The sequence below is a fragment of the Capsicum annuum genome, chromosome 2 (genome assembly GCF_002878395.1).
Source record: "Capsicum annuum cultivar UCD-10X-F1 chromosome 2, UCD10Xv1.1, whole genome shotgun sequence".
Lineage (NCBI taxonomy): Eukaryota > Viridiplantae > Streptophyta > Magnoliopsida > Solanales > Solanaceae > Capsicum > Capsicum annuum.
Window position 1 is genome coordinate 136,040,350 of NC_061112.1, and position 12,709 is coordinate 136,053,058.

The 12,709-nt window shown below is 37.2% G+C and overlaps 1 protein-coding gene across 1 annotated transcript; it reads left to right on the forward strand.

Moving 5' to 3' along the window:
* Positions 1–1,259: 1,259 nt before the first annotated feature.
* LOC107859707 (ABC transporter G family member 31-like) lies at positions 1,260–12,423 on the forward strand. Its single transcript, XM_047407122.1, is given in 22 exon segments — positions 1,260–2,033; positions 2,555–2,856; positions 2,920–3,201; positions 3,364–3,674; positions 3,757–3,917; positions 3,986–4,087; positions 4,176–4,334; positions 4,427–4,489; positions 4,560–4,660; positions 4,739–5,071; positions 5,190–5,474; positions 5,545–5,557; positions 5,560–5,627; positions 5,843–5,973; positions 6,092–6,138; positions 9,381–9,487; positions 9,489–9,562; positions 11,113–11,284; positions 11,450–11,537; positions 11,709–11,747; positions 11,750–11,853; positions 12,094–12,423. Coding segments are annotated over 21 exon segments (3,204 nt in total). The 5' UTR covers positions 1,260–2,033; positions 2,555–2,559; the 3' UTR covers positions 12,361–12,423.
* Positions 12,424–12,709: the final 286 nt, after the last annotated feature.

The window sequence follows — 12,709 nt, forward strand, 5'->3', positions numbered from 1 at the left end:
TAGTTTTGATTGTATCAATTTCACTACGAATTGCAAAAGTTAACCCATCTGGCAGGCTATGCATCTTCATCACCATTAGTAATTGTTGTTGCATCTCCCCTCCAAGGCCATGTATAATGAACCATGTAAAAGAGACAATACTGAGAACTGAAGGTGCAACGATTAGCCTTAAAATGCAACTGAGTTGATGCCTCTCCATATTAATAGTATTGCACAACTTGTTCATGAATTTTAGACTGTGCTTCAGCTGCCCCAATTTACTCTTATAATCAACATGGTAACTACATTGTTTCTCTTTTAGTGAAGCCACAATATTCCTTCCACCCTTTTCCAACATCTCAAAATTAGCAAGAGCAAGCATGGCAAGAAGAAGGCTCCATGGAATTCTCTGATCAACTGCCTGAATTATTTTGTACGAAGCCCCAAGAGGAAGTGTAGACCCTTGTCTAGAAGCCACATAATAATCAGTTAGTTGCTCATAATGTCTTGATGTAACGGCATGGGAACCCTTACTGTCCAAAGCTACGAGGTAAGCAGCCATGAAGCTTTTCCAAGATGCTATAGCTCCCAGTATCTTAAAACTCTGAGTGTGCCCAGAAGTTCTCCACATTTTTCCATCGTGCCAAACAACAATGTTAATGACTGGTATCTCATTTTTGTAGGCTGCTATTTGGCTGCACATGATATTAAATTTGTCCTGGTGACCTTCATGGGCTCTTTTTAACTGCAGATTTTCACAAAGATTCTTCCCTGAAGAACTTACCATCAAAAAAACTTTTTTCCACATGTAAAAATCGGTTTCAACCTTTTCCAATGTAGGTGCAACAAGACCACCATTCTCTAAAAATTCAAAACATCCATGACTTCCAGCTTGCCATCATAGGTAAGTTGTAATCCAGTTACAACATCCAATTTAGTGATTAAACTGATAGCGGAAGAAAGAGAAAAATCAATAGAATTGATTCTTTTTCCCTCTTTATCAACTGCTCTCCATGGTTCACCAATCCCTCCCTTGTCCTTCTCAACAGCGTAATTGTTATCCATTTCATCAATTATCTCATTAGGAAATGCAATCACACTCTTTATTATCTTCGTACTAAAGTTATGCATGTAATTCTTCAATTCAGTTCTATAGTCTATATCAATCAGAACAGTTACCTTAGAATCACTTGTGCACTCTTTTCCTTTGTCAATAGGCTCATATTGTTCAGTGTTCATCCCAATCTCTACGTTATCAGTCTCTTCCTCCATACCCACTGATTTATCTTCACCTATAGGAGTACCTGTGAGCCAACTATCATCATGAGAGGTTCCACTTTGTAGGTTCCACTTTTTCATACTTTCTGTGTATGGGCTCCAGCAACATCTGAGGAATAGGGCACATTTCCTCCCGTGAAATATCTTTTTTCTTTGTTGCTTCACATTCCCCTTGATCGACAAGAAGAAGAGAACCCAAATTGTCAAAGGACATCCCTACTTCACCAGTGGACAGTTTATCATCTTTATACAACCCTGTTCTCAGATCTTGACAAGAAAACTTAAGGAAATCCAGTTTAGAACATCGGGAGAGAAATTTACCACCATTAGTTTAACTTTCCTTAGTTGTATTGAAGTATGCTTGATCTCTGGAACAGTCTCCAGCAACAGAAGCTTTAGCCCTACCAAGTTCCACTTCTTTTTCTTGCTGCGTCATGTTGCCCAGTGCTTGTTTCATTTCCCTCAACTCTTTATTTGTCTGTGCAGTCCTATCCGTCATGCTCGTCATAACCTCCAAGAGTTTCTGCAATTGGTCTTGAATCTGTGAAAGCTTGTCATCCATTTCTGTTGTTGATCCTTTTTGATTCTTGTTCCGATTTATAATCATGCCAAGAATCGGACTGCTCTGATACCAATTGATGCACTTAAAGGGATTCGTGACTGGAAATCGTTAATCTAGGAGGTAAGCTCGAAGAAGATGATAGCTAAATCAAGGATTAATCCGAGAATGTAGCTAAAAGAAATTATAGAGAAAATATAGAAGAGAGAAACTTGAGGTATTATTCATGATTACTGTGTCTTTCATCTGAGCTTTTATAGTTGGGGTGAACTACTAACATCAATCTATTAACATAGAAATGGAACTACTATAGTGTTAACTACCTAAGCTACAGTTAAAACAGAAATTTAAACTATAACTGTCTAACTAATTCTTCAACAACTTGCTACCTCAAAGTGCCAGCTTAGCTCGTTCCTCCAACTTGTATCAAGATACCATAGTTGGTAATGACATGATAAGAGGAGTTTCAGGTGGACAAAGGAAGAGAGTTGCAGCAGGTCTCTCTTTCTTTATACATATATTTTGTGTGTGTATGCATGCATCTCTCTCTCTCTCTCTCTCTCTCGTACACACACACCAACACACAAACCATCACAAAGACACATACCCTAGTCGAATTAATAATTTGTGGATTTTCCTTGAAATATCTTCTTTTTGGAAGTTGTTCTGATGGGGGAAGTGACATGCTTCGTGGAATTTAAGTTCTAGATTTTGCATGCTAATATTTCCCATTTACAGGAGAAATGATTGTTGGTCCCAGGAAAACACTATTCATGGATGAAATTTCTACTGGACTTGATGGTTCTACAACTTTCCAAATAGTCAAGTGCATAAAAAATTTTGTTCATTTAATGGAAGGAACTGTGATGATGGCTCTTCTTCAACCTGCACCAGAGACTTTTGAGTTATTTGATGATCTGGTGTTACTGTCTGATGGATATATTGTGTACCATGGTCCTCGAGCAGATGTTATTCCATTTTTTGAGTCGTTAGGATTTCAATTGCCATCTCGTAAGGGTGTCGCAGATTTTCTTCAAGAGGTATATTTGTTATGGTAATTTATATCCAGAATTGGACTTGGTACTTAATTAATGTCTTTGTAGGTTACCTCCAGAAAAGATCAGGCGCGATACTGGGCTGATAATTCCAGACCATATGAGTTCATTCCCGTTGAAACAATTGCTGAAGCTTTTAGAAATTCCAGATATAGTCAGGATCTAAAGTCATCTCTTTTGGCTCCATATGATATATCTAAGAGCCATCATTTGGCTTTGTCTACGAAAAAGTTTGCTGCGTGCAGATTGGAGCTCCTTAGGATTTGTTTTTCAAGAGAAATGCTTCTAATGAGTAGGCATAGTTTTCTACACATCTTCAAAACATGTCAGGTATTCTTAAGTAGCCTGTTTCCCTTTTTTCTTTATCCTAAACTACCTCATCTACTTCTATCTGTCTCAGTTTCTTTGACCCTTTTTACCTTAGATACAAGTTTTCCCATCTCCTATAATTCATGTGTGTGGAAGCTCTCTCATTTATGTTTCAGGTTGCAGTTTATGGGATTTGTAACATGCACACTGTTTCTAAGAACACGGTTACATCCCACGGATCTGGTGAATGGGAACTTGTATCTTTCTTGCTTGTTTTTTGGCTTGGTGCATATCATGTACAACGGATACACAGAACTCCCTCTCTTAATATTTTGTCTACCAGTATTCTATAAGCAAAGAGATAATTTCTTCTATCCTGCGTGGGCATGGTCCGTCAGTAGTTGGATTCTGCAGATACCTTACTCCATAATTGAAGCTGTTGGATGGTCTTGTGTTGTGTATTGGACTGTAGGTTTTGCACCTGATGCTGGGAGGTATATACAGTGCTGCATTGACATCACACATACACATTTTATTGGTTATATTCTGCTTACATCACCTTCATCTTTTTTGCAGATTTTTCCGTTACATACTTTTACTATTTTCAGTACACCAAATGGGGATGGGTCTCTTTCAGTCAATAGCTTCTATTTCACGAGATATGATCATCGCAAATACATTTGGATCGGCTGCTCTGCTAATCATACTTTTACTGGGTGGTTTTATCTTGCCAAAAGGTAAGTTTGTAGCTTTCGATCATTATTAACAGAATGTCATTTTATTGAAAGAGGTTCCATTTTTACAGAAATGATCAAACCATGGTGGGTATGGGTCTTTTGGGTGTCCCCATTGTCCTACGGACAGCGAGCTATTTCAGTTAATGAATTTACTGCCACGAGATGGATGGAGATGCGGCTTCTCTACCATAGGAAACCTGGATAGTTGTTTATAGAGAATAAATAGTTGTATTTATATAAATTTAAACCTACATTTGTAGAAGAAAACAAGTGGAGATGTTACCCTTGGTTACGATATTCTGCAATCTCATGGCCTACCAACATCTGGTTACTGGTACTGGCGGGGATTAGGAGTTCTATTGCTCTATGCTTTGCTTTTCAACATTATTCTGACTGTAGCCTTGGCTTTCCTCAACCGTAAGTTAAAATCTCCTTTTACATAAATGAGAGCTGTCATCATATTGATTCCAGCATAGACTTGACTCATATTTATCGCTTTACTCCTGCAGCACTAAGAAAATCTCAGGCAATTATCCCAGCTGATTCCAGTGGTGTAAATTCAGTTGCTGATGGTAAATAATCCTCTCTCTTGGATGTTTGGCCTGTGTATCGATGACCTGTTTATCATAATCTTTTGCACAGGACCTGGCCAGGAGGCGACTAGAAAGAAAGGAATGATCCTCTCTTTCCAACCACTAACTATTACTTTCCATAATGTCAACTACTTTGTTGACATGCCAAAGGTATCCATGAGGGATAATTTTGTTTATTTAAGAATGATGAATTGTATTTCAAGCTGGAAACATATATCCTTTTCTCAGGAAATGAGTTCAGAAGGAATACCTGATAAAACGTTGCAGCTACTGTCAAATGTTAGTGGAGTATTCTCACCTGGCATTCTTACTGCATTGGTTGGTTCAAGTGGAGCGGGAAACACCACCTTGATGGATTGCCTAGCTGGTAGGAAGACTTCTGGACATATAGAGGGTGATATTAGGATATCAGGCTGCCCAAAACAACAAAAGACTTTCGCAAGAATTTCAGGATATGTTGAACTGAATGATATACATTCTCCTCAAGTGACAGTATTTGAATCCCTGTGGTTTTCTTCTTATCTCCGGCTCTCCAAAGAAGTGAATGAAAAACAAAGACAGGTTAGTAGAGCCCATGCAGTTTCGGTGTCATTTTTATGTTCTTATTGTTTAACTTCATAGTATTGTGATTGATCTATTTGGTTAAAACTCAGAAACCTTTTGACTTTCTTATTTACAGGAGTTTGTTGAAGAAGTAATGGAGGAACTCAACTCTCTAAGGTATGCTTTGGTTGGCTTGCCTGGCAGTTCTGGCTTATCAACTGAACAAAGAAAACGTTTGACAATTTCAGTAGAACTTGTAGCAAACCCATCCATAATTTTTATGGATGAACCTACATCTGGTCTTGATGCACGAGCTGCAGTCATTGTAATGAGAACAGTTCGTAATACAGTAGATACTGGACGAACTGTGGTCTTTACAATTCACCAGCCAAGTATTGAAATTTTTGAAGCATTTGACGAGGTAAGGTTCCCAACTTTTCTTAAATAGATAAAAAGCATGAGTTGTGCTAACGTGATGCTACAACTTCTAGCTTCTTTTAATGAAACGGGGGGACAAGTGATATATGGAGGAAAGCTTGGGGAGAAGTCACAAACTATGATTAACTATTTTCAGGTATGAACTTGGCTATCCACTTGCTGTTTCAATATGGTTGTTTCTACTACTCCGAGGTATACACGTTTCATGACATGTAGAATGTACGCCCTTAAAATTGACAAGAAGTTTCTTCTAATGTAGACTGCTGACTTGAATGGAGTAATTTTGTTTACTACAATCTCCATAATGAGATGATTCATCTGGTCATCACACTTGCGGGTTATATTTTGCAGGGTATTCATGGGATACCCCAAATTCCTAGTGGTTACAATCCTGCAACCTGGATGCTTGAGATAAGTACATCAGCTGCTGAAGCAAAAATAGAAGAAGATTTTGCAACAATATACAATTCTGAACAGTACAGGTAATCTTAGCGGACTTGTTTCAATTCCTGAAATTTATTATTCATTTTTCCTTTTTTTTTTTTTTTTTTTTGCCATTTGACAGTTTTGTTTTTTTGTTTTTTTTTTTGTTTAACATAGGCAAGTTGAAGCCTTAATTAAGCATCTGGGCGTCCCACCTGAAAACTCAGAACCTGTTGTTCTACAGAACACAGAGAAGAAGAAAACGTTTGAGGATAAAAAAATATTCTGCTTGTTTATTCATTCAGATTTGAGAATATAAATAGACAAAAGAATCATATTCTATTTCTAACTAGCAAACTAATAAAATCTTATTCTACCTTCAACTAGGATACTAATAAATCCTATTCTATATCAACTTAAATAACTGATTTCAAAAATAAAATTACTAAACTAAAAAGAAAAATAACAACAAATAACTCAATACTTCAACACTCCTCTTTGAGATGTTTGCTGGTAACTCCAAGTTGTTCACGAAGAGTTTCTTTGGGAAGAGCTTTGGTAAATATATCAGAGAGCTTCAATCCCTTCTTGTTCTCAGCAATTTCATTGAACATCTCAAAACATTTTTTCACAAGGTTATTCCTAATCACCTTGAGAATCTTGTTCTGCTGTAGCATCTCACGAGAGATGTTGAGAGACAAATAATCAGAGTCCACAACACCCTTCACAAATCCAAGGTACTTGGGCATAAGCTCCTCACAGTTATCCTTAATGAACATCTTCCAAGCTCCTATTTTCTCCTTGCAGTCTTTGCATTTGTACCGTTCCCCAATAATAGGACACATCCCACAATGATCACAACCTACTCCAATATGAACTTGCGGTCCTCCTCCCGTTAACCATGTGGAAAGATCAAATCTAGGTAGTGATTTGCAGCTAGCAGCTTCGTCCTGATTTTGTGCTGATGGGATCTGATGAGCAGCTCTGTATGCTGATGCCTTTTTCCTTTATGCATACAACTCGAGAAAGTGCTCTTCCGGGTAGTGTGCAAGAATCAAACAAATGTTGGGGTATCCATTTGGATGCTCCAGTTGGCAAACTGGACATCTACATAGCTCGTCTCTAGGATTGATCACACAATTTTCACAATAAACATGGCCACAATTAAGAACTACGGGTCGACATAACAACTGCTTGCAGATACCATAAAGCAAATATCTCATAAACACCTGTTTTTCACTTGCACTGGTATTTTCATCTGCGAAGTTAAGATCTTTTGACGTTGCATCCATACTGGGTTCAGAACTCGATGTTGCAGGATCTAAAGAAACATCTCCTGAGGAATGCTTTCCTTCCTCTGCTGAACCACATTTCTGCGAAGGACCAGAATGAGGTGAAGCATTGTCTGGAACACTATCATTCTTGCAACGGGATTCTGATAAATAGTCATCAAAAATCATCATAGTTTGACACATTATCGCAATCATCCATCCCATCATCTCCGTCCTTCTGATCTTCATGAAATGTGAGGTCTGAATTGGAATTATCGTTATTGCCAGAGTCTGGAGATTCGAATGTGGTCCCAGCTACAGTATGTGGATTATCCTTAGTTATACTCTCCTTATTGTTTTGAAGCTTTTGAGGATTTTCTTGAGAAGTGATTTGTTAAATTTCAACGTCCATTGTAGCGCATCAATTTTCAATTTTTCCAGAATAAAAAATGAAATCGTCATCGTTGTGCTTGGTGGTCACAATAACCTTCTCACATTGACTACTTCGACAAACTTGCTCAGAATTTGAGTTCCAATTTAAAGGAAAACTTCTTTTTATCATTTCAACTGTAATCACTTCTTGGCCGCTAGATTCGGAAACAACACATTTTTTATCTTTGAACAGTAACATATAATCTCGTTCTAGCATTTGACCAACACTCAATAGATTTTGGTCAAGATTAGATACCAATAAAATATCTTGAATAAATTTAGTACCTTTGGGAGCTTCAATTGCCACAGTTTGTTTACTAACAATCTCCAACGTGGTTTTATCGGCCAACTTGACACTACCTTTGGCAGATTTCAACTTCGTAAAATATTCTCGTTTGCTGGTCATGTGTTGAGTGCAACCACTGTCCAGAAACCATGTGTTTTTATCGTTCAATCTTGTTGCTGTCATCGCCGTAAACACAAACTCCTCCTTTTCTTCAACTTCCAAAACGTTGGATTTTTGAGTTTGTTGGTTGTTCTCTTTCTTCACTCTGCAAAACCTTTCAATATAACCAAGCTTATTGCAATATCTACGCTGGAGAGGTGGTTTCTTCCCCTTAAACCAACAATCATCCTCTTTATGATTGGTTTTTCTGCAATACTTGCATGGGTGAAAGTTTTCTCTCTTCTTGACTCCATTACGAGAATCGCATTGATTATTTCTACTAAAATTAGTAGAAGTTTCTGGGATTTTACCTTCCTCTTGCATTTGCGTCTTCCCTTTGAACTTGGCTTGAAGAGTAGTTTCAGTAGTTTCTTCTAGCCTCAAGGATCTTCTTTGCTCTTGAGCTTGAAGAGCATGTACAAGTTTTGAAGGTGACAGTTTTGTGAGATCCTTCAAATCTTCGAGTGAAGAGATCTTTCCGGCAAACTCACAAGAACCTTTTCCACGATTCTTGAATCTGTAAGCTTTTCTCCCATAAGTCTGATTTGGTTTACAACCTTCACCAACTTGTTGGAGAATTCTTTAATAATTTCTGAATCCTTCATTCTGAGAATTTCAAACTCTCTTCTCAGATTTATCACTTTTATTTGTCTAATCTTGTCACTTCCGTGAAATTCTTCTTTCAACTTGTCCCAAGCCTCCTTTGCAGTCTCACTCGTCATAACTCTAGTGAAAATTACTTCCGAAAGTGCTGATTGTATGCAAGAGAGAGCTTTAAAGTTTTTTGCAACCTCTTCTCTGTGATTCTTAATTTGCGCCATAATTGAATTATCTGGCAAAAGATTTTCCTCTCCTCCAACTTCTACCACTTGCCACAGATCATATGCTTGCAAGTATGTTCTCATCTTGATAGCCCAAATTGGATAATTCTCACCAGAAAAAATTGGAGGTGAAGGAATTGAAAAATTGTTGGAAGCCATAACAATATTGACTTTTACGCAGGGTTATTTTTGGGGGTCTTCTCTCTCACAGATCCCTCAAGAACCTAGCTTTGATACCAATTGTTGTTCTACAGAACACAGAGAAGAAGAACACGTTTGAGGATAAAAAAATATTTTGCTTGTTTATTCATTCACATCTGAGAATATAAATAGAAAAAAGAATCTTATTCTATTTCTAACTAGGAAACTAATAAAATCCTATTCTATCTTCAAGGATACTAATAAATCCTATTCTATATCAACTTAAATAACTGAATTTCAAAAATAAATTTACTAAACCAAAAAGAAAAATAACAACAAATAACTCAATACTTCAACAGAACCGCTGGGCTTCACATCAATAAATAGTCAAGGTGCAGTTTCTCAGTTCAAGATCTGCCTGTGGAAGCAAAATCTCATATACTGGAGAAGTCCATCATACAGTTTTTATGAGGTTGTTCTTCACAACAATGTGTGCATTGATTCTTGGTTCCATATTTTGGGATGTTGGTTTGAAAAGGTAACATATTTTTTATGAGATTTCTACAGCAAACTACTGGACAGTTGTTCTAGTTTCTGTGTGAAATTCACTTATCATTTCTCTATATAGCGACAAAGTATATGGCTTTACATCATGCCACAGGTCTAGTGTGAATGCTAGGGAAAAACTTCCTAAAAATGGTAAGATTGCAGAGGATGATTCAAATAACATAATGAAGGGAAGCATTAAACTAGAAATTAGCGTAACCTTCACATCGTAACAATTCAATAGTAGAGCACAATTATTTTAGCGCAGAGTATATTAGCGTTGTATTTGGACATAAGGAGATGACTATGCCAAAAAAAGCTAGAAACAAATATTAAGGACATTAAAAAAATCTTCTAGTATAACTTCCTGTACTTATTTTAGCATTGTTTTATGCATTGATCTATCGCTTAAAACTGCACAGCTTATTTTGAAGCTAGCAAACTTCAAAATTCTTATAATTCAAATCAACCGTTGAGTAATGGCGTTGTAGTTAAACAAGAGGATAGCTTAAACGGAATTGCTGAATTGTGATATTTCCAGCAAAAAAAAAAAAAAAGGAGCCTTTTTGTTTTTTTTGATATATGAGATTTGTGTGAAGGAGCTGGAGTCTATCAAAAACAACCTCTCTACTTTATCTGAGATAGTGGTACGAACTGCATACACTTTACCCTCCCCAGACCCCACTTTGTAGGGATATACTTGGTATGTTATTGTTGTTGTGGTTGTTGTGTGAAGGAAATTACAAATTGACCTCCGAGGTGCAAATCTAACTTTGGCAGCCAAGTGTTGTCATGAGGGTTTTCTCCTCAATTTTTGGGACTTGTTACAGTTTATACTTGGTGAAGGTACATCAGCCAATCATCCTTAAGTGAGTTTCATGTCGTTAATTCCCAGAAAGTCATGCACAAAGTGTATTCTATTTATTCTGAAAAGAGAGAAAGAGTTGGAGCAGTAGCCACTCTTACATCTTCTTTAAGAGTTTTTTCTTTTCATTCACTCCTCCATTGAGGATAAATTGGGTTTCTTTAAGTTGAACTATACTGGATTCTTTGTAGAAGAATGTACTCATTATGCACCTAGAAAAATCTTGTGCAACTTTATAGCTATATCGTAAAGATGGATGCAACAGGAAGAAATGTCATTTAGAAGTTCTGCTGGTTAGGGTTGGTTTGCTGATAAGAAAATGGAGTAGATTGGGCCAAGAGTAACCTTGAAAAACTTCTGCTATAAAGAAAGACGGAGAATAAGAACCTTGAACCAAATTGCTTGGTGGTTTAAATTAATAAAAATTAGAGAATAAAGCATTATCCAGATTAGAGGGCTTGCTAAACATATGTAATGAATCCCACTGTTTGAGCAGTTATATTTTCACTAAACAGAAAATAAATTAGAAGAGCTTCAGCTAGCTTCTTCATGTTCTTCCCTTTATTTCTGCCTTCTAAATTTGGAGTAATGGTGATCTTGATAAAAAAAATTTGGTTAATCACCTTAATGATAAAGCACCAAGCCGTTAAAATACTGTGCTTGAAATGATTTGACAGGGACTCAACTCAAAACTTGTTTGTAGTAATGGCCGCTCTTTATGCTTCAGTCTTGTTTCTGGGGGCCAGTAATGCTTCTTCTGTACAGCCAGTTGTTTCCATTGAAAGAATCGTTTTCTATAGGGAAAAGGCTGCAGGAATGTATTCCCCGCTACCATATGCAGCAGCTCAGGTTAGCACATTCACAGACAACTTTAGAAGTTACTTTTATTTGTAAAAAACTACGGTATAAACATATGGTTTTCTTGACCACTTGAAAAGACATCAAGCAGTTGTCGAAAAGATCTGATATATGTATTGATGACTTCTGATGAACTTTTCCTTTTTGGTCTATCAGGGTCTAATTGAGATTCCATATGTCATGATCCAGACCTTATTATACGGAGTCATTACATATTTCATGATCAACTTTGAAAGGGTAGCGGGTATGATGAAATTAGCCTCTGTGTGCATCGCACATGCATCTCGTGCGCCACGCATGCATGTTTGCACTATCATGACCCTTTTCCATGAACTGCACCTGTAACAGCTATTATATTCCTTGCTTTTGGAGTTGGTGGGCTCAGTCACTCAATATATTATTGGGTATCTTGCAGGCAAATTTTTCCTCTACATTCTTTTCATGTTTCTTGCATTCATGTAGCCATTGGTCTTACACCAACTCAACATTTGGCTGCCATCATTTCAGCAGCTATCATTTCATTGTGGAACCTCATGTCTGGTTTTCTAGTTCCAAAACCTGTAAGTATTCTTACTTCCCTGTCACTTGTCAAAATTGTGGTTGTCATGTTTGTGTCGAACTAGATTTCTTGAGATAACGTTTTGCAGTGATTAACCAAAACACTATAAGAACACTTCACCTTAGGAAGATTGAAAATAAAGAATCATTTCATGTAGAGGACGACTATATTGTAAAGAACATTAAATGTAGAGAAATTCACCTAATGAATTCTGAATGTCACTTTTTCCTGTGTCACTTAGAGTATCCCCGGATGGTGGATATGGTTCTACTGCATCAACCCAGTTGCATGGACACTCCGTGGCATCATTAGCTCTCAACTTGGTGATGTAGAAACAAGGATAACAGGACCTGGATTCAACAGAACTGTAAAAGAATATTTGGAAGTCAGCCTTGGATTTGGCCCTGGGAAGATTTGGTGGTCTGCTGTTATACTTGCTGGATTTGGCTTGCTCTTCTTTTCTGTCTTTGCAGCATCAGTCAAACTTCTTAACTTCCAAAAAAGATGAACAGCTGTTCAAGTGTTAAAACTATTATCCTTCATTTAATCAAATATACTTTTAATTTAAAAATGTGCTAGTTTGGCAATAGTCTCAGATATGACCATAATGGTCTTGCAGTTTTCCAGTGCTCAAAATAGTTTCCTAATGCTAGAGGAACTTCCTCTTTTTCCTACTCACTTTTTGTCAAATTGGTTTTATGCAATACTGGATAAGATGAGCCTAAATGGAGCGACATGGACATTCAGAATTCACATAGCCGACCCCAACTTTCTTAGAATTGAGGCATACCTGCTGCCTGCTGGTATTCACATTTACATGGTTCTATACCAGGCTTGATGCAATTCACAACGAGGAA